The sequence below is a fragment of the Coffea arabica genome, chromosome 6c, assembly GCF_036785885.1.
Source record: "Coffea arabica cultivar ET-39 chromosome 6c, Coffea Arabica ET-39 HiFi, whole genome shotgun sequence".
NCBI classification, from domain to species: Eukaryota; Viridiplantae; Streptophyta; class Magnoliopsida; order Gentianales; family Rubiaceae; genus Coffea; species Coffea arabica.
Genome location: NC_092320.1, coordinates 12185889 through 12207348, shown reverse-complemented (window position 1 = coordinate 12207348; position 21460 = coordinate 12185889). Strand labels below are relative to the sequence as shown.

General features: G+C 38.3%; 3 protein-coding genes across 6 annotated transcripts; 2 read left to right on the top strand and 1 right to left on the bottom strand.

The window, feature by feature from the left end:
- The first annotated feature begins 1190 nt into the window (after window positions 1–1190).
- LOC113691508 (ribulose bisphosphate carboxylase small subunit, chloroplastic-like) lies at window positions 1191–2674 on the top strand. The gene is made up of 3 exons (XM_027209663.2): window positions 1191–1411; window positions 1509–1640; window positions 2118–2674. Exons 1-3 carry the CDS (start codon window positions 1262–1264, stop codon window positions 2343–2345), a joined length of 510 nt encoding a protein of 169 aa, XP_027065464.2. The 5' UTR covers window positions 1191–1261; the 3' UTR covers window positions 2346–2674.
- A 1031-nt stretch (window positions 2675–3705) lies between these two features.
- Window positions 3706–6960, bottom strand: LOC113693613 (uncharacterized). Of its 4 annotated transcripts, none has more exons than XM_072052932.1 (4): window positions 6163–6960; window positions 4326–4416; window positions 4094–4218; window positions 3706–4014 (listed from the first exon to the last, which is right to left on the bottom strand). In XM_072052932.1, exon 1 carries the CDS (start codon window positions 6855–6857, stop codon window positions 6177–6179), a length of 681 nt encoding a protein of 226 aa, XP_071909033.1. In that variant the 5' UTR covers window positions 6858–6960; the 3' UTR covers window positions 3706–4014; window positions 4094–4218; window positions 4326–4416; window positions 6163–6176. The 4 variants fall into 4 exon arrangements, with proteins under 4 accessions (XP_071909033.1, XP_071909032.1, XP_071909031.1 ...); XM_072052931.1 differs by having other exon boundaries at window positions 4094–4208; XM_072052930.1 differs by having other exon boundaries at window positions 4094–4416.
- Window positions 6961–17764: 10804 nt separating this feature from the next.
- Window positions 17765–21233, top strand: LOC113694103 (probable receptor-like serine/threonine-protein kinase At5g57670). Its single transcript, XM_027212952.2, has 7 exons — window positions 17765–18347; window positions 18443–18697; window positions 18780–18937; window positions 19065–19144; window positions 19243–19378; window positions 19466–19615; window positions 20829–21233. The coding sequence occupies exons 1-7, from the start codon at window positions 18125–18127 to the stop codon at window positions 20994–20996; spliced, it is 1170 nt and encodes a 389-aa protein (XP_027068753.1). The 5' UTR covers window positions 17765–18124; the 3' UTR covers window positions 20997–21233.
- Window positions 21234–21460: the final 227 nt, after the last annotated feature.

The following is a 21460-nucleotide window of genomic DNA, read 5'->3' as shown; positions in this document are numbered from 1 at the left end:
GTGGCCGACGCCGGAAACGGCGGCAGAGGTGGTGGCCGGCAATGAAGGTATGGTGGATGGGGTGGGGGAGAAAGAAGAAGAAAGATAGAAGTTTTTTGTGTATTAAATATTTTGAAATGTATAGGTTAAAAAATTTGATAAGTTTTTCTGGATTCCTGTAGCTAAAATTGTTAAAAGACTTGTAGCTAAAAAACTTGGCCAAAAACCCACTTCCAAACAGGTCCAGTTCCAAACAGGCCCATACTTAATTGTGATAAGACAAGGATGGGGTGCATACTCGAATTGTGTTACCATTTATGGATATTTGAGTCAAGAAAACTAATTTATCTCCTAAAAAAAAAGAAAAATAAAAGAGAGCTAATTTATGTGGCCGCATTTAATAAGCTTAACGAGGTTTTGCTTCTTCTTGTTCTTTCAACTCGAGAAGTCCCTCGTGTTAACATAAAATGTCATATTAATCAGAGTTAATTAAAGAGCTTAATAAGGTAATAAGACCTGTGAGATTCATATATCTGCTCACAATAACTTAAACTCCGAAATAACCAAACTATCATCACTTTCCTTTTCCATTTTTCTTGTGCTTTTAGGCTTCTAGATAGGAAGGAAAACAAAAAACACCTATCGAATCGAATCAATCTAGAGACCTATAGCTAGTATGAATCCTTAATGCAACAATCCGAAACTTATGCTGGATGCAATCCATTGAAGTGACTGAAGTTAATATACGTTAATAAGCAAAAACTGTACACATCTTCGTTTTCTTGTTCCTTTTCATGAATACACATTGATGAAGACAAAACAATAGAGAATGCCCAGTACATTGAACGGCACCTCACATTCAATGCCCACTACATCTTAATCATTTACCAGAATTTCACAAGTGATCGTGCTGAATTTACTATTGGATTCAACATCATTCTAGATTTGCCAATGGAAGGCGTTAGGGAGACCATAAAAAATTCCAAAAGTATGGCAGCTTGGTGATGAGACCAAAGCAAAATTGCATAACGAAACTCGGTCTAAAACCTACAATCTACATCTTCTTCCCTTAACTGATCATACCTCAGCCCATCAAATTCTTACCCCCTCTCCTCTTGTCCTTTCCCTAACAACTAACAGCAATTGCAGCGCAGTGTCATCAACAACTCTTCGAGTTTACTATTATAAGACAGGGTACCATCGCTATTAATAACTCACTTTTTCGTAAAATTTTCTCCATTGTCCTCAACATCCCATCTTCACCAAGTACTTCATAAAAAAAATGTCTACATCAAGTCTTTCAGCAGTTCCTGTTGTGGGATCAAGCTATATTGGCCTGAAACCAAACTGTTCCAAGCTTTCTGCTGTCAAGGATTCAGCTGCATGGAGTCGCAAAACTATCTCAAATGCATCCAGAATTCACTGCATGAAGGTTTCCTTCCGATTTTGTTTTTGTTTTACATCGTGTTCTACTTGTAATACGACCCTTAGATGGTTTGATCGGACTCCGTAACGTGACTTTTTGACAGACATGGAATCCAATTAACAACAAGAAATTCGAGACCCTATCATACCTTCCACCTCTCTCGGATGACTCAATCGCACGGGAGATTGATTATATGCTAAAAAATGGATGGATCCCATGCCTTGAATTTGATGCGGTAGGTTAAAGAAACTTGATTTTGTCTTTGATTCAGACATAAATATCAGATAAAAACCTCGACTTTGGTTTTTGTTTACATTCAGAAGAAAGAGATCGAGTAGTACATGGGCCTTGCCAAAAGCACTCATTTCTCACAATTTTAGCAACAACTTGGTGGTACTGCAAGTGGTTTAGCCAAATTTGTTACTTTGTATGAAAAAAATAATGAAGATGCTCTTAGCTTACACTAGATTCTCTTAGCTTAAACAGGCCAAAAAGTAAGAGAAAAAAAAATGCCTTTCGAATATATTAAGGCAAAGATTCGTACTACAAATAGCTATAATCTTTTTCATAAATAAGTGATGCAAATGCAATTAGTGCACGCATTTTTGGTTCATTGAATCTGTCTCGAGTCGCTCTGTTTATTCTACTGCAACATGATTTAGATAGTTCAATTACGTAGCTATCTAATACCTTTTCCTCTGCCTTCCCAAAGGACGGTTTTGTGCATAGGGAAAACAGCAAGATGCCAGGTTACTACGATGGGAGGCATTGGACAATGTGGAAGTTGCCCATGTTTGGCTGCACTGACTCCTCTCAAGTTCTTAATGAAATCCAAGAATGCAAAAAAGCATATCCAAATGCTTATATTCGTTGCTTGGCATTTGACAATGTAAAGCAGGTGCAATGCATGGCTTTTGTGATTCAGAAACCTACCTCCTAACTCCCCCCACCTTCTCTCAGCTTTTCTCTATTGACGCTTCCTTCTTTTTTATGGGCAAGGAAGGCTGGAATTAAAATTAATTAAGCGTTTACAATTGTCTTCGAGATGCCTTCAACCAGCCTGTTTTTCTGATTTGCCCTTCTTTCCCTGGAGAATAAATGTTGGAATATTATGCTCTCAAGTGATGCCTTAAGAAATTACCAGTAATCGGCGAGTTGTTTAAACATTACAGCACGCCATGTCGTATCCTCGTTAATTTTGTTTTTAATTATGTAAAGATCCTTATGGAAAGGAACCTTACATTTACTTTTGAAGCGGCTCCCGCTGAAGATGCAACTTGCATATTCTTTCTTTTTTTTTTTTTTGGGTGGTAAAGATGCAAGTACCCTTTTCTTTCTTTCTTTCTTTTTTTTTTTTTTTTTGGTGAATAGGTAACTTCTGCACTCCTACTCTAATCCAAGGGAGGATCCAACTGAACCGAGGGGAATTAGGGAGAGTGATTCGCATCTCTAGACCAAAGAATGCATTTTCTGCAAGTGCAGAGGTTTAAATTCTTTGACCTAACGGCCAACTCAACTAATACGAGTTGGTTATGCAAGTTGCCTTGTTGCTTACATATAATGCTGCTTGAGAATCAGTTGGGACGCGTTCATGTCCTTCGAACAACCCTGAGAAAACTGATTAGCCACCACCACATGCTGATGCCAAACAGAGAGTGGACGATTTTAATATGCACTTCGTCGGCAAATCACCGGTTACAGACCACACAACCAACTCCTAATACTACCAATTGCCACCCGTACTAGAATTAATATGCTTATAAGATTGTAGAAGGAGTTGGTCCAGTTGGGCATGCCTATGCGTCTATCTCAAGAACAGATCAGCTATCATGCTCTAAACAAATACTCCATAAAGGACCAACAATGACCAAAAGATCATGTTGAATTTTCCCGCATACCTGTGCTCCATATTGTTAGAGATGAACAGTGGAATAACAAGTTTGACTTGCACTATTCTTTGTTTTTTTTTTTATATATATTTTTTGAACATTATTCACAGTAACTGTGCCATTACATATGTTTAAGACTTGATATAGCAGCTCTTTTAAATTACGAACTTTTACCATACATGCAGAGTATCACTCTCGGAGAAGTCGGCATTTTCCTATTTAAGTAAGGTAAATTTTAGAGAAACCAAAATTGGTTGAAAGCAACCAATCTGACCTCTAAAATCCCAATTGCAGGACCAATTCCAACTTCATCTTCGCTGTAAGTTCAAAAGGATTTTAGTTTGCCACTTTCGCATTTTAACTAATTGTTTCACCCATTAAGTTGTCAAAACTAAACCTTAAAAGCCAGAATGAAGTGAAACCAATATGCTCTATCTGCAAACAACATGATTCCCATACTAAATAAACAGAAAAATCTGAATGCTCAATAACCTAATCAACTCCAGACAGCAATAGAAGCCACAAATGATTGCTTCCCAATATTTTCCTTTGACCTGCTAAATCAGTATTATTATGTTTCCAAACAGGATTCAATTATATAGCTTGGCCTCAGGTTCTAGAGCAAGAAGGGGCAGCCAAGGGACGCCAACAGAAAACTTCCGAAGCCTAGACCAGGCCTATTAAATCTTGGGGAAGAAAGCATACCGATGTTCCACAGCACTGGAAAAAACCAAGAAACTATCAGCACCAGTCTCGTTTTTAACATCATGGGTGCCATGCAGAGCACAGTTTTCCTTACCTTTTCAAAAATTTAATAACTAGACATACAATCTTCAGAAAGCCAATTATGCAAGACCATAATTTACATGTACATTTGTAGCAGCAAACTACAAGTTCACCAAGATCCGTTGAATCTGTAAAAGGCTTGTCAACATTATCAACCCACAATATCAATAAATCAGGAAGAGTACATCATCAATTGAATCCAGCTCTACTTTAAGTGAAGGGAAATATAACGTCAAAGATCTTACATCACTTCACACAAGGTAAGCCCAGTCAGGAGCAATCGGCCGAATTCCAGAATCATTGTGCAGGAGGTACAACTGGCTGTAGGTTAAAAGCCTAAAGATATTTTTTCAGACAAAATTTAGCATCAATAGCAGTAAATAACATGGTGCTATATTTAAAAAAAAAAAAAAAATCTTTTAGAATTCCAAGTAAATAAGTTTTATAGTCTAGAGCAGCATATGCCAATATACGACACCCAGTTGCCCAAACCAAAGACATAAAACAGAAGAATCTTTGTGAACATTGAAAACAGTTGCACTATTCTTGACTATGTAACTGAGCACTTATGTGTGTTTACAGGCTGGGATTCACGGAAAGACATTGTCTAGCATTCACAGCATCCTGTTTAACCTCACCAAATGACTTGCACAAATCAAGTACCAAGTCATATATCTACATCAAAGGGCTCAGCCAAGAACATAAAAAATTTAAGACCACCGGTGAGGTAATTGACAAATCAGAAGCTAGCTTGCTATAAACATCTACTACCCCAACGGTCAATGACTACAAGATTATGAGAGCTTTTGTTAACAGACAGCCCTGTGGGCAAGTATGAAACAAGCAACAAAAGGATAAAAGTAAACAATAAGGGTTATGCCAAATGAAATATGAAGCCTGAACAAAAGGATCTAGAGTTACCAAGGCCAAAGCAATTCTGCCTAGATGGCAACACTACCCTCCATGTTTGAATTACCCAACCCAACTATATGCTATCTCCCCTTCCCATTCCACCCTACTCCGCCTCTATGCTTCCTCCCTTCTCTCCTCCTGGCTGTCAGATCACCACCTCTGTTCTCTCCTTGCATCACCTGCCTCACCAGCTACACCCTCCATCTTCCTGCCATCCTTTTTTTGGCCCCTTGGTCTCCCCTCTCAACAATGCACAGACCCATTGACACATCTCACTCCTTTGTACTACATTTCTTTGGTTGCCACACCATCTAACACATAACTACATCACAAAATTACCTACAATAACAACCAAACTATGGATATTCCAAACTCCTCAAAAGGTGTGATGTGTTTGTGCAAGAAAGAGAGACAGTATAGTTTGAAGCCGAGGCTCAAAAAGATAATTTCTTTATAAAGAAAAAATATAGTAAGAATAACAGTCTTAAGTTAATTCAGCTCAAACACATTCTAATTCAAAACACCCCCGTCCATTTACTAATTCATTCAGTATATTAGACCAGCATTCCTTGTCAAATTTGAGATAGATAACTGCCTATAGAATTCCCAAATAATTTTCTACATTTTTTATTTTGCTTATCACAAATCCACACTGAAGACCCTAATCAGCAAAACTGTAAACAAGTACACCTAGAAAGCAAATACTCAAATGGTAGAAATAAATATCCAAGTCACCATCAATCTGGTCTTTCCTAAGCTCTGATCGAAGTTTCAATACTACAATCAGACATGTCTATGTAGCCAAAATTTGAGTCTAATAAACCCCCTAAAAGAAATAACATCCATGCTTGTATACATTTCAGCTCTCGTCGTGCACTGACCAATGTTAAATTAAGCCTAGTAGCGGAATTGCTATTGTTCTCGGTTAGCCAATTAAATTAAAACCGTCTTAGCTCCACAATGCAACACCACTCATCAAATAATTCAGTACCAAAACTGACAACCAATAAAATGGTAACACGATCTAAGACAACTACTAGCTCGATCTTCCTAATTTGATCCCGCTAATAAGTAAAATAATTAGCAAACCCTAATCATATAACTTAAACAGTTGTTCAAGTTCCATCTTACTAAATTGAGCAAACGCATACAGATTGAGCAAATCCAAACCTCAGAAATTCAAATCAACGGTTGACTTCTGCAGGCAAGGGCCGATTAAATCCACCGCGGCGATTCATGTACTGCCGTGGCTGACGTTTAGTTACCTTCCTGACTGACCCGACGTCGTTCCCAGCCACCGGCTTCCCTTTTGTCGAATCAAAACCTACTGGAATCCCCAATTTCTTCATCATCTCAATTTCATCGACATCCATCATCTCACCATCATCATTATCTATCCCCCCATCAATTCCACCTTTACCGTCACCACCAGCACCACCACTCTCCTTCTTATCCTTCTTTTTCTCAACTGAAGAGCCACGCTGTCGGTCCTTCTCCCTCTCCCTATCCCTCTCCCTCTCCTTCTCGCCGTCATCCCGTCGTCGTTTCCGGGGAGGACTTTCAGGAGTAGGCGAGCGATGGTGACGGCGGCTGCGGTGATGGTGGCGATCGGGAGAATACGAACGCGAGCGTTGGCGTTCAGCAGCTGGGGAGCGCGTGCGAGAACGAGTGTGGCGGGATCGAATGCGGTCAGGTGTACGCGAGCTGGAGCGAGAACGCTCGCGTTTGCTTCGTTCACGGTCCCGGTCGCGATCTTCCCGCTCTCTTTTCCGTTCTCGGTCACGGTCTCTGTCGCGGAAATCGCGGTCACGCTCTCGGTCTCGGTCCCGGTCCCGGCCACGGTGGTCACGACCGCGGTCGCTCATGGTGGAGGGAAGAGGAGGAGAAATGAATAGAGTGAGACTGGGGGGAGTAGTGGTGAGGATTCTGAAGCGAGGTTTAAAGTGGGTTTAATGAGTCAATGTCCAAATGGTTATAACTTATAAAGGTACCCTACCGTGAATTTTTTGGAGGGTATATATAGGTTGTTGTTACTTGTTTCTGTATTGAAAATTGAGAAATTGAAATATCCCAATATTCACCTTTTAGGGTAAATATATTTAAAATTTAGACCCTATTTGATAATTTAATTCAACACTTCAAATTTAATGGATTCGGAGGTTAGTATATTCAATTCATTTAATAATCAAAAATTGAATATTTGAATTAATTAAATGACACTAAATTTAAAATTTTTGAACATAATTTGCTTTCAAAATCAAGTGATAAACTATTTAATTATCACTGAATGTAATATATACTCAAATGTATTAGATTTAACACTTATTCAACACTCAAAAATAAATATATTCAATAAATAATCAAAAAAAATTACGGTCGTTATTAGCTCAAGGAACAAATGAGATATGTACCCTAACATTCATTATAACCTCAAGGAACAAATTAATTATACACGTTGGGTAAAAAAGTTGCATAGTGCTCCTTTTTACCGCTTACTTATTTTCAATTAAATATTGTTCGTAAAATGAGTAGTGGTTGAAGAGTAGTTGGGATTTTTTTTTTTTATATTGCTCACTATGGCATTTTTCCTTTATTGTGATTTGATATGTCGGAGATAAAAAGCTTAATTAGAAAAATAAATATATTCAATAAATAATTAAAAATTTTCCAATTATTGTACCATCCGATCGCATTCCAAACTTGGGCCTTTTGGCGACACCCTATAAGTCTAAAAGGATGTGAGAAAATCAAGTCTCAGGATTTTTGTTCACTACACGTTGGTGCACGAGTCCCAACTGGAACAATGAGCCCTGCATTTCCCTAACAGATCGTGGCCTTGCCACCAATAGGTAACATGTCCAATTGAAGTTAAATTCTCGCCCATTACTTAGATGGGCTTCCAGATAGCCCATAACGTTAACATGGACTAAGTGTTGGATGAAACAAATAAATTTTGGATTTGGTCCGATGCCCCGTTTCAGTTTGTTGAACCAGTAGTGCATACAGAGTGAGTTGGCAGCTCTCAAACCAAACCTTTCACTTTTTTTTTTTTCTTCTCTCCTCGTGAGATTTGAAATATTCACTAGAGTCTTCGAGAAAAAGAAAAAAATTCGAATAATATATAGTCTATAAATAAAATTATAGCCAACTTTGGATGTAATTACTATCAGAATAGATCCACCGTGCATTAGACACTTGATATGAAAATAAACGCGTTCAAGTAAGGTATTGAAATTGCACACGATGACACAATCAGAAAGAAATCCGCGGAGAGATCTTTTGGGTTGGGACGGGTTGTTGACTCATAAATGTACCATACACAGTAATAGAAATGCGTAGAGAATCCCAGGAGACGAATTTGGTGAGCGCCCCTCCTGGGCAGCTCGTCTGGCAGCGTACGCTTCCTTAGGAGCGCTTGTCAGGGGTTCGATTCGTGCAGGATTACCGTGTTCGGGGGGATGGGGCCTCTCCTCTCGGGCCGCAGGGGATTAGTCGGACCGCCTTCGGGTCTTGACCCGGACACCCCTGTGTCGACAAAAAAAAAAAAAAAAAGAAAAAGAATTTGGTGAGCAAGTGTGCGTGTTTAGTGCGGATGGTACATGTTGTTGCAAGTATTTTAAAGTCACTGAATCCATTGTAACCAACAGATGATGGAATGTTAGGGACCATAGGTCTTGGTGGTTGGCGGGGCGAGTTCAATTCTTGCCTCCCACTTTATTTAATCATGACAGTCACTTTAAGTGGTTTCCTCCGATGAAATTTAAAGTACCAAGCTTCACTGTTCGCCAATCATGGAGTCTAGGTCCTCCAAACCCTACGAGTACTATCCATATTTAGTTAGGAATAGGGATGACCATATTGGGATCCTATTGGGATCATTGGTCCCAGCTGCTCCAATAATTTTCTTGGATCTTTCTTGAGTTTTTTGCTTTTTCTTCTTGGGGGTGGGTTTTTTGGTATCTGAAATTTTCTTTTTCTTCAAGCTGCATTGCATGCGAATGCCAAATTGACACATCTTCCTTCATTTCTTGAAAACAACACAAGAACCGATAACATAAAACTTTCACATCTATGAAGACTTGGGCTGCTTACATAAGAACCTGGCAAGTTTCATTTGCTAGCGACATTAAGGAAGTTTCAGCTTAGAGATCGAGTTCGGATGCGGTGCCTGCCCCAGTAGAAACGAGAAAACATTAAATTTACTACCAATACTACTGATTACACAGACTTTGAGGTTGCCCCTTAAATGAGGGTGGTCAATCGTTAATGCTACCTTAAGAAAGAAAGTTAAATTTACGATAAACAAGAAAGACATTTTGTTCTCTAACAAGCCATCTCTGCTGATTCTTTTTAGGCCTATTGTCGGCTAAAAAAGGATAATTTGGCCAAACAGCTAAGCAAGAATCTTTTTTTTTTTTTTTTTTTTTGTCGGCAACGGTAGATATTCTATAATCTAATCTAGCCTAATTTAGGGGAAAGGGATAAGGGGAGATGGTCAATTAAGACCAACCACATATTGTGACAAATTTGAGGGAGGCGGGGTAGAACCCTGACCTCCAGCTAAGCAAGAATCACTTGATCGAATCTGCTTCCACGAAGAATCTTGACCAAAAAGAATCTGCAATAGAATTTTTTGTCGGCATCATATGATCAACTAGGAATTATTGAATTTATGTATTTCAGTACAAAAAGCTAAAAGGCAGAAATGCCAATAAATATTTGAGTGCTCTGCTCTCTATTCTCTAATCGCATTTCTGACTTTCCAAAAAAAAAAAAAAAAAAGACAAGCCAACACCTTTGACCTTATCTATCAATCCACAAATAGGTGATTCCAACTTGAAGGGGAGAGCTTAATTTAGTGGAGGTGATCATTGTTAATTCATTTGTTCCTGTTCAAAAATTGGCAATTCTTTGACTGTGATGTGATAATCAAGTGTAACATACAGTTTATGAAATCTAATATTGGTGTTAATTAAGTCAGATAGAAACATTATTGTAAAAAAATTGCGGGTCAAATTGTTACAAATTGAATTTTGAGTTACGACTCACTCGAGCATTATATTTGAAGAAGGATTTATTACTTCTTTTCTCATTCCTTTTTTTTTTTTTATTATTATTCCCCTTCTTCTGGGCTGCAATTATTGAATTTTCAGTACAAAGTATCACAACAGTTGCACATTCAATATTTACGTTTATTTCATAAAAGCGAAAGGGGCCATATAATATAAGGTACAAGGACCACACATGACATATCCCTGGGCTTGAAGCTCTCGAAATTAAAAATGTTTCATATAAATTTTTTTTTCAAAAAAAAAAAAAACAGTTTAGATTCTTCTCATCGTAACACTTTATACCGGAGCTCCAACAATTAAGTAAGTTGTTCCATTCAAATTGGAATAATTAGTTGAGCATTAGGTCAAAGATGTAGCTTTCTTTCTTTTTTTTTTTTTTAAAAAAAAAATTCTTTTGGATTAAAATGCTCATTGAAGGGGTTCAGATAATTAAAGATTGGCAATAAATTTTATATGATTAATGTGATATATATACTGTCATTTTTTTTATATTAACAGATATAGATATATGATTTATGGACAAAAGGTGAATTTAAAATTTGAGCAATAATACTGTGACATTTATCTAAACTTGCTGGTGTAAAAAAATCATTACGCTGACTACTGACAGCGTATAAAAATTAATTCCAACTTTTATACTGAGGTGTTTATTACATGGAAGCGAGAGGGGACTAATAAGGACCACATGGCTAGGCTTGAAGCCCTCAAAACTTTGATGCTAGAGCAACCTTTTTTCTCCGTAAGGCGAATAATAATTGCCTTGTAAGTTCACTTAAATTTGGATAACACGAAGTGCATTTAAAATTTCATGATAAATTTTTTTCATTTGAAAAATTATAAATTTCGACCACACGGCAGATCACACACATATAACATGTATCTAGCGTATTTGTCACTTCTACTTCACTACAATATCTATATAGGGAGTGTTTGGATAGCATTATTATCTCAAATAATATTTCGCTTGCATCGTAAACACATTTTTTAACTCACTTTTTTTATATTTTTAATCACTTTTTAATCTCACAGACATCACATCACATCATAAAAAGTGCTACAGTAATTATTTCAAATAATATTTCAAATAATACCCTATCCAATGTTAAAGGGGAACGATGTACCATTTTCTCCCAATGAGACGACTATGTATTCGAAGGGTCGGGAAAACTTTCACTGGCTAGAAGCCCAGGACCAAAAGCAGCTAGCCTATAAACAAGGGTAAAGTACATAAAACCCCCCTGTGGTTAAGGAAATTGACAAGAAACCTCCTCATTGTTTAGAAACTCCCACTTAACCCCCCTATGCTTTGGACTTGTTTGGATTTTACCTGCTAACCGGCTGGGGAGCCGGTAATAATATGAAATACCGAAAATACCCTCATATATAATATGTGAAAAGTTACAGATGCAATGAGTCAATCTGGAGCGGATGAAAGAAACTGAGAGAGAAACCCTAAACCTATAACGAAGAAGAAGGTAACTGTATTGCTGAGCGGCGCGAGTTATGGTGAAGATCTGTCGGGCTTGAGACACATTTCATGTTTAGAGACAGAAACCCTAAACCTAATTCCAAAAAGAAGGTGTTAGTGTGCTGCGGATCGGGAAACCTACAGCCAAGAACATCGGTCGGTGCTTCAGTGCAGATGGATCGGCGTTTAAGTGTAGATCGGTCGAGAGTCGCAACGTATTGAGCATATCTGAACCAGGTAAAATACATATACGAACCTTATGCATTAGACGAGTTGATTTGTTTGATGGCAGGTGTTTTGGTACTAAATTGTTGGGAATATTTTGAAACTTGGTAAAGGAACTACCATGTTTGGCTTAGTTAGAAGTGTCTCCGACAATGTTTGTGGGAATTTGTTTTTGAAATTTGGTAAATATTGCAAAATGTCAGTTTCGGTTTGGTCAAAAGCTTTTCCGACAGTCTTCCGACAATGTTTGTGGGAATTTTTTTTGTTTTTTTATAACAATACGCAAAATGTCAAGATTTGGCTTAGTCAGAAGCTTTTCTGACAATGTTTGGGTGCAATTATTTATGAGTTTTTGTGGAGTAATCGAATTTTCATTGGTCCATACTGGTCTTGATTATGGTCTTGATTATGTTTTTCATCCTTCTACATAAGTGTGTTGTTGTTCATTTTTTATGTTTTTGAAACTGAGTGTATGAAATATTGCATGAAATAATCTCGGTTACTTTGGGTTAGGTGCATAAAAATGGGAGATAATTCGTGGCAGACCGTAGACATACACTTGCATTATGGTGGATATTTCAAATGGGAGCCGAGAATTAGATACACTGGTGAACATGTGAGGGTATTTTGTGATTTCGACCCTGATGAATTATCCGTATTTGAGTTTCAAAAAATGTACCAAACAATTGAGCGCGGCGTTACAAATATGAATTTCTGGTACTCTATTCCCTTTCATGACATTGATTTTGGTGTGGTTAGCATCAATGATGATGTGGACATCGAATTATTGACAACATGTTATGAGGGGCTTAAAGAAATGCACATATATGCTGAGAGGGGGTCTGATCCCATTGAAGTTGTGTCCCCGGAAGGAAAATTACTGTACAAGAGAGTGACTGGTGATGGCATACTTGCACTTCCATATCATGATGCCTGGCAGGCTGAGATGAGTTCGTCCTCAACTGTTAAAGGCAAGGATGACATGGTCAAGGAAGTAATTGGGAGTGGGAGTGAGGACAATAATGACATTCCAGACATTAACAACAAAGCAAAGGACGTCTGCGAAGAAAAGTCATCACAAATGGAGTCAGATCCAGCTGTTATGGGACCACATAAAGAGAAGATACATGATGCTGGTGACAAGTCCAAGAGAAAGAAGGCAAGAAATGATAAAAAAGTCAAGTCACAAAGAGTAAAGTTAAGCGCAAGGAAATCAGTCAGACGGTTATTTAAAGACAAAGAAGAAGGTGATACTTCCTCAGAGTTTCGGCAGTGTCATACAAGGAAATCAACAGAAGAAACAACACAGACAGAGAGAGATCCAACATCAGAGCAGACTGATTGTTATGAAGAAAGACCAATTCATGAAGACGGAGAAGAAGATGAAATCATACTGGATTACTCAGATTTTCCTGATTGGCTAAGAGAAGCAGTACAACTGTCTGAAGATGATGATATATTTGCAGGTTTACATGGTCAAGGATCAACACAGGCGTCTATAAATATTGGATCTGCAAATTCGGTTGGTATTCCTTCTGAGCAGCAACAAGAAAATCAGCAAGCAAAAGCATCAAACAAAGCTGATTTAGATGAACAGCACCAAAAACAACATGAGAATCAGCAACCAACCAAAAACCCAGAAGTTGATTTCGATGAACATCAACAACAGCAACAAAATCAGCAGGAACAGGATTGGAATGAGGCAGTAGATGATGATGAAAACCTGTTTGACAGAGGAATAGGTTCTGATGATGAAAGCACCCCTGTCTACAGCTACTTCAATGCGGATGAAGAGTTTAGAAAAGAGCATTTTGAACTAAAGGCTGGCCAGAAATTTAGCAGCTTTCATAAGTTTAGAGAGGTTTTAGTGGAATGGGGTATTAGGGAGGGATATGAGCACAAGTACATCAGAAATGAGGGGTCTCGAATCACAGCTAAATGTGCAAGGGGGTGTAGTTGGAGGATTCATGCAAGCAGAATCCAGAGATCAAAGACATTTATGATCAAGACTCTTAAGGGAGATCACCATTGTGGCAGGGATTACAGCAATCGACATGCCACCTCAACATATCTGAGTCATAAATTTCAAGCCAAAGTGAGAGATGATCCTGGGTGTAGTATTCCTGGCATGATGAATGAGACAAGAAAATTGTTCATGCTAGACATTAGTCAAAAAAAAGCTGCCAGGACAAAGCAAAAGGCATTAGAGGCACTCAGGGGCAATGACATGGAGCAATACCACAGACTTTGGGATTATGTAGCTACTGTAAAAAATTCCAATCCTGATAGTCATATTTCATTGCAAATTGATAGGCGAAATATTGAGGAAAGGGCTACATTTCAGAGGATATATTATGGTTTAGGTGCGTTGAAAAATGGTTTCCTACAAGGATGTAGACCTATCATAGGTCTAGATGGCTGCTTCCTCAAGAGTCCCTTTGGAGGTCAGCTGCTTACAGCCTTGGGTAGGGATGCCAATGAAAATATGTTCCCTATTTCCTTTGCTGTTGTTGAGATTGAGAATTACGACAGTTGGAGTTGGTTTTTGCGGGAATTAATCAGCCAAATTGGAAGAGGAAACAAAGGAGTGGCTTACACTTTCATCTCAGATAGGCAAAAGGGTCTTGTCCATGCAATTGAAGAATTATTTCCTGAATCAGAGCACAGATTCTGTTTGAAACATATGTTCGAGAACTTCAAACTAAGATTCAAAGATCAAGACCTTAGAGATCTGTTTTGGGAGGTAGCTGCAGCAGCAAGCATGCCGGAGCATGAAACTGCCCTTTCAAATCTTGAGAGGGCTGACCCACAGGAAGATGACAAGCTAACAGCTGCGGGATGGTTCAAACGGTTGCCTCGAAAATTATGGTCTAGAGCTCATTTTAGTACAGCTTGTAGGAGTGACACTTGCGTTAACAACATGAGTGAGTCATGGAATAATTACATTCTAAAAGCTAGAGGGGAGCCAATAATAACAATGTTGGAGTGGATTCGGAGGAGATTAATGCAAAGGTTGGTAACCAAACGAGAGGGCATGCTGAAACATGGTGGAACTTTATGTCCAAACATTTATGAGAAGTTGGAGAAACTTAAGATAAAGGCAAGAAATTGTGTTGCGGTTTACGGAGGAAATGGAAATTTGGAAGTTGATGGCTATGGAAGGACAAATGTTGTCAATTTGGAGTTGAAAACTTGTACCTGTGGTCATTTTCAGCTTAGTGGCATTCCTTGCGTGCATGCGGTTGCCTGCATTCAGAGCAGAAAGCTGAAATTCGAGGAATATGTTGATGCTTGTTACCATAGGGAAGCATATTTAAGGGCCTACAACTTCACAATTGGTCCCGTTCCTTCGAAGCAGTTCTGGGTAGATAGCAAGATGCAATATCTGAACCCACCATTGGTGAAAAAACAGCCTGGTAGGCCAAAAAAACAGAGAAAGAAGGGTCCAGAAGAGCCTACAAATCAGCAGAAAGCAAGTAGGAAAGGACTTGCAGTTTACTGTCGGAGATGTTTGAAAACTGGACATAACATACGTACTTGCAAATCAGCGATTGACCCTAAGTCTAAACTTTACAAAGTAATATAACATTTTACACTCTACTGTAATATGGTTTAGTGTGTTTTGTTGCTACTTATATACTAATTCATTTTGATTTGGACTGTAGGCACCTAAAGTTGGTCAAACAGCTTCAAATGCAACATCCGTAGCTTCTGCTGCTCAGGCAAGCGTATCAAGTACTGCTACTACAGTTTCACAGGTACTAGAGAGTATTGGCCAAACATTTTTGGATGCTGGAATATACTTACATATATACTAACCATGACGAGGTACATGTAGGAGCCAAATCAGCCTATAGGTGGTACCAACCAAGAAAGCCAGCAAAGCAGATTCTCAAAGAGAAAACAACCTGCTGCAACTTCAAGGATGTCAAGGTTGCGACAAAGTGGCTCTAAGAGACCAAGAAAATGAATTCATTTTGTTTTCCTGATTTTGTTGATTAACAATACTGCTTATGCCAAGTAGAATATGTCATTTTATTGGTTGAATGTACTGATGCCATTATGGTATGGATGGATGTTGCAGTATTTTTCATTGTACTCCGATTTTTGGTTATTTTTTGATTGACTGTTGCTCTCGTGGATGTTGTATTATGGTTTTTGTGTGAATGATTTCGTTGACTATGGCTATCGTTTGGTTGACTGATGCCATTGTGGTATTGTACTCAGATAAATTGGCTATGTTTTGATCGACTGTTGCATTTGTGACTATATAGCTATGCTGGTGAACCTTTTGACCATGTTATGGTAGGATACCATTGTGGTATGGTTGTAGTAGTGCGTTGATTTTTGTGTTTATGGATGGCACGTCTTTGCTTGTTTATCATGTCTGGCTGTGGTAATATGGATGGCAATATCACTGGCCATATCTTTGCTGCAGATGACTAAATCTGACAAGTGTTTATGGAGATCAATATTGCTGGTTATATCTTTGCATCTGATGACTTAAAGGACACAACTTCATTGCATTTAATTGGGTATCTCAGGTTTTTCTGTATATGTCCCACACCAGAAGCAGGCTTTTTCAATGTCTTGAACAAAAGCAGCTTCAGTTGCTCATTTATAATTCAAACATGAAAATCAACTCCAAATTGAAACAACTTCACTACAATTTCCCAACTCCAGATTCTATTGCACGGCCAAACAGCCAAACATTACATTTTTTGCCCAAAATTCATCTCATACATATAACGACCAGTGACAAAAGAGACACAAGTACAGTCAGCATCATCATCATCTTCATCAGCCCCATCGTTGCTTCGACATTGTGAATCTTCGATTGTAATCCCATAATAATGTTATAGTTGTTACTTTCTATTCCTTGCCCAGAGATGATAAATCTTTCTGCGGTTGCAGGTCGAATTGATGAAACCCCTTCCACGTATGGACTTTGGCAGGATGATTCATTAGTGCCTCCCTCTCTACTAATTGGGTTGCACCATGCCCAAAATGAACAAGCACCAGTTTCACATACATAATACAACATACCTTTTGATGGTTTTTCAGATTCTACTACCTTAATCTTTGCTTTATTGTTGCAGAAACAACGCCGATTTTGGTACCTTAGGTCTCTCGATCCACCGCCAAAATTTTGGGAGTTTGACATTTTTGGGTTCTTCCTTGAAATGATAGCTGATTTAGCCCCTTCAAAGCTTTTCTTGATCCATCCAAAGTTGCGCTGAGCTCTTTACGTTTTTGGGTCTTCGTTTTGCATCTCTGTCGAAATTTTTCATTTGCAGATCTACAACTATGGTGGGTGCAAGCTTGGAAGAGACATGGAGGACAAAATTGGAATGAAATGAGTTTCTGCTAGGCACAAATTACCATTAAGTCGCGTAAATATCACTTGCTAGCTCCCCAGCCGGTTAGCAGGTAAAATCCAAACAAGTCCAAAGCATAGGGGGGTTAAGTGGGAGTTTCTAAACAATGAGGAGGTTTCTTGTCAATTTCCTTAATCACATGGGGGTTTTATGTACTTTACCCTATAAACAAATTAGTCCAATTGTACGTTGATTGGGGCAAGCTAATCTCGAAAGTTTCCCACGCATGGAAGTTGTAATCAGAATAGTAAAAAAAAAAATACCACGCATGGAAGTGGTAATTCCTTTTCATCATTCTTTAATCCTTTTGCAGTGAATAACGTGAGAACATGACTGCTAGTTTGAAAGTAAATGAGGTAAATTTCTGATGCATAATTCTAAAACACTTTGACCTACCTGCTAAAGCCTAAATGACCTGCAACAACATAAAAAGTCCAACCCAAACTTACCAAATCAGCAGGTAATGTAAGCCCCAACAAACCAACCAATGAATTTAATGTACTATTCGATGCATGTTGTCATAAATATAAACCATATGGCCAAGTACTTTAGTAAACCCCAATGCAAAAATCTTGGTGGATCAAAACCCGATGGAGGGAGCATTCAGGCATGAGCCATGACCCATATGTGCTACTATGACCCTGTCCAACCGCTCCTCCAATCATTTTCATGTTGGATTAACAGCACCATTGGTCTCGTCAATTATTAAAGCCAAGCTTCTGAGGCCTCCTCTCTCATGTGATCCCTATCTAAAGCAAATAAAGACCATGAATATACAAGCACTGTAGAAGAGCAATGTATGTGAGGTGTGTTCAGAACAACAAATGCATTAGTACGGACTTCCTTTGACTCTTTCTCTGAACGATGTCTCGTTATACCTTACAATACCAACAACAATAGCAGACGGGTTCGTGAGATTGTAGTCTTCTACTTCTTGGCTTCCATTTTGTACAGAACAAGTACAATTGAAAAGTTACAATTCATCAGCGATGAAGTATATTCGTACTGCCAGCTTGAAGAGGCTGTTTTCTCCCAAAAGACACAGTCTTGAGGATGAACTTCCAAAACACTCTGATTCTACCCAAGAAGAAGGTAACAATAAATCCAAAACAGACAGTGCTTCTCCTCCACCAGCAGAACCTCTTAAAAGACCTTCTTGGAAATGCTTTTCCTATGCAGAAATCTTTGCTGCCACCAATGGTTTTAGCCCAGGTGTCTTTTATTTTTTTTCACTCAATCTTCTTTTTCTTAGCATCCCATTTTTCCATTTGGACAACAATGATGATTTTTTTTTTGGGGGTGATCAGAGAATATGGTAGGAAAAGGAGGATATGCAGAGGTTTACAGAGGAGAATTGCAAGGTGGGGAAGCAATTGCTGTGAAAATGCTGACCAAAGCGTCCGATGATGAGAGGAAAGAGAAGGAATTTTTGACAGAGATTGGAACATTGGGACATGTTTGCCATCCAAATGTAACTGCATTGCTTGGTTGTTGTATTGACAATGGACTTTACCTTATCTTCCAATTTTCATCTAAGGGCTCTGTGGCTTCTGTTCTTCATGGTATGCTCAGCACCACAAGTCTATTAGACGATATCATTGCATTTCAAAACTTCATTAAGTTTATAGTTTAACCGTTTATCAGATGAGAACTTGCCTGCCATGGACTGGAAAACAAGGCATCAGATTGCTGTTGGAACTGCCAGAGGCCTACATTATCTGCACAAGAGCTGTCCCAGAAGAATAATCCACAGAGACATCAAGGCTTCAAACATCTTATTGACTACAGACTTTGAACCACAGGTATCCACCGTATAGCCTAATTATCCGGAGAAGTTTACATAGTTGCTTGTATTGTCTCATGGATTCACTTGATACTCTTTTACCAAGACTGATATTTTTTATTCATTACTATTTGTTTGATTCATAGATTTCTGATTTCGGGCTTGCAAAATGGCTTCCATCACAATGGACTCACCATTCAATTGTTCCAATTGAAGGAACTTTTGGGTAGATTACTTGTCTACATTTTTTTTTTTATTTCTTTCTTCCATAATCTGCTACAAGTTGGGTCTTGTGCTGAATTGTATTTCTTACCGATTTTACAGGCACTTAGCACCTGAATACTTCATGCACGGCGTTGTCGATGAGAAGACAGATGTGTTTGCATTTGGTGTCTTTTTGCTGGAGCTTCTATCTGGCAAAAAACCAATAGATGGTTCTCATCAAAGCTTACACGGCTGGGTAATCAAAGGCAGCCAATTTTAGGATTCCTGTTTAACATATGATGGAAAAGTCAATTTTCTAATTCCTGGTAGTGAATTCAATTAGGCCAAACCTATACTCAGCCGAGGGGAGATTGAAAAGGTGGTAGATCCAAGACTTGGAGGGTTTTATGATGTTAAACAACTTGACAGACTTGCCTTTGCGGCATCCCTCTGCATTCGAGGTTCTTCCATTTGGCGTCCCACAATGAGTGAGGTATTACTATTTCCATTCAATTACCACAATTACTGTATCATTTCTCAGCCAAAAACCAGATCAAGTCATGCAACCATTCCAACGCATTTAAACTTTTCATCAATCCTGTTTAAAAATGCATGCTTGATTCTTGATAAAGTATAAAGCAATTCTGTCCTAAACCATCCAACTTGCTCCAGAAAATGTGAAGTTTAGTATTTAAAAAGCCTGTTTTGTCTTGTTCTGCTAGACATGCTCGCTGAATCCACTTTGCTGTCCTGAACTTCTGATAGAATACTGCATATTCATTACATGATTGCATATTCTTTAATCTGCTAGCCACCTATGTGCATAGACATATGAGCTCATGGGAATTACACCAACATATGAATTTGATCATTTTTTAAGGTGCACATCATTTTCTTTCTATGTTTTGCCATTTTTATCCACAATTAACCAGAGTATTGAGGAATTTTCTTACCTTCATGAGCATGACAGATATGTTTATAGGCAGTAGTGCTGATTAGTCCAATCAAACCCTGTCTAAAGACAGTGAATTCTGGAATCTGTATGAGCCTTACTGGTTGACCCACCAAATGGAAATTTGACTATTTACACATCACAAGATTTGGGTATCAAAATACTTTAACGTTTTGATGACATCTGTTGTCTTCTATATTTATTAATAACATATATGAGATGAGATGATTTTTACTTTCATTTTCTTGAGACAGAAACTTAAACTATGATTGAGTCCCGGTTGGTGATGGTCCCGATGAACATTTTGATTCAGCTCTCTCTCATAAATTCTGATCATAAAATTCTGATCATTTAGTTGACGTTGTATCTTACCAAATCAAAATCCTTATGTTGTAATTTCCAAAAATAAATAAATAAATAAATAATGGTCCTTCCCATGTGAGCATTGCACGGAGACAGAAAAAACAGCCAAAGCAATCAGTGGTGATTTATTAGTGGGTCCTTCAATAAAGCTTCATGAAGCCACATTTTTCTACGATGTTGTTTTTATTTCGATACAACTCTATAACGCATCTGTCTCCTTCTGCTCAATTTGCTTGTCTGCATGTTTGCCAATTCCTGTTAGTTGTCCATCTTAGGTAATGGGTTATTTACTCAAGCTCATCACCTATAAGACTATATAACTATCTTATATATATCTTAATCATGAAGTTGGGTCTTCCCAAGATTGAATTCTTGATTTCTGCACTCGCAGATATTGGAGGTAATGTTGGAAGAGGGAATTAATGAAGAAAATTGGAAAATGCCAGAAGAAGAAGAGGAGCAAGAAGAATTTTGGGGGTTTGAGGATCTGGAATGTGAATCTGACCATAGTTCCTTCTCAACTTCTCCACACGACTCAATCTCAACCGGGAGTTCCTAGAAACAATCCCTGTTAGTACATGGCTAGTAGGAGTTGACATGTAAATAGGAAAATTGCATTTAGTACCAAAGGACATAGACGCAAACATCCTCCTAGCCTTTTCTCGTTCATTATATGGGAGCTGTTTTCACAGTGAAAACATTAATCAGCTTATGCAGAAGTAAATTATAGGAAAGTTTTGTGAACGTGATGCCTTGATGATCGAATACCAATCAAACTCCAGGATTTGCCAGCTCATGAATTATGTAACATAAATTTTGCCATCCAACATGCCAAGTGATTCCTGCCGGGAAGAAGGGCAAAAGTCTTTGAGCATGTTGGGAAAAATGTTGAATTTCTAACATTGTAGCACAAGGGTCATCTTGTGGACAAAAAACAGACTTGTATTTAATAAATTTGGACTTGCTTATAAGTTACTCAATTGAAAACTACGTTCTCCTGAATTGAGAGAACATCTTTGGCAG

What these genes read in the sequence shown, in the direction of transcription:
- LOC113693613 (XM_072052930.1), bottom strand. Translation starts at nt 6,857, where the DNA reads ATGAGCGACCGCGGTCGTGACCACCGTGGCCGGGACCGGGACCGAGAC.
- LOC113694103 (XM_027212952.2), top strand. Translation starts at nt 18,125, where the DNA reads ATGAAGTATATTCGTACTGCCAGCTTGAAGAGGCTGTTTTCTCCCAAA. An exon ending in TGTGGCTTCTGTTCTTCATG is followed by an intron (nt 18,698 to 18,779) that starts GTATGCTCAGCA and finishes ACCGTTTATCAG; the next exon opens with ATGAGAACTTGCCTGCCATG. An exon ending in GGCGTCCCACAATGAGTGAG is followed by an intron (nt 19,616 to 20,828) that starts GTATTACTATTT and finishes CTGCACTCGCAG; the next exon opens with ATATTGGAGGTAATGTTGGA.
- LOC113691508 (XM_027209663.2), top strand. Translation starts at nt 1,262, where the DNA reads ATGTCTACATCAAGTCTTTCAGCAGTTCCTGTTGTGGGATCAAGCTAT. An exon ending in CCAGAATTCACTGCATGAAG is followed by an intron (nt 1,412 to 1,508) that starts GTTTCCTTCCGA and finishes ACTTTTTGACAG; the next exon opens with ACATGGAATCCAATTAACAA. An exon ending in CATGCCTTGAATTTGATGCG is followed by an intron (nt 1,641 to 2,117) that starts GTAGGTTAAAGA and finishes GCCTTCCCAAAG; the next exon opens with GACGGTTTTGTGCATAGGGA.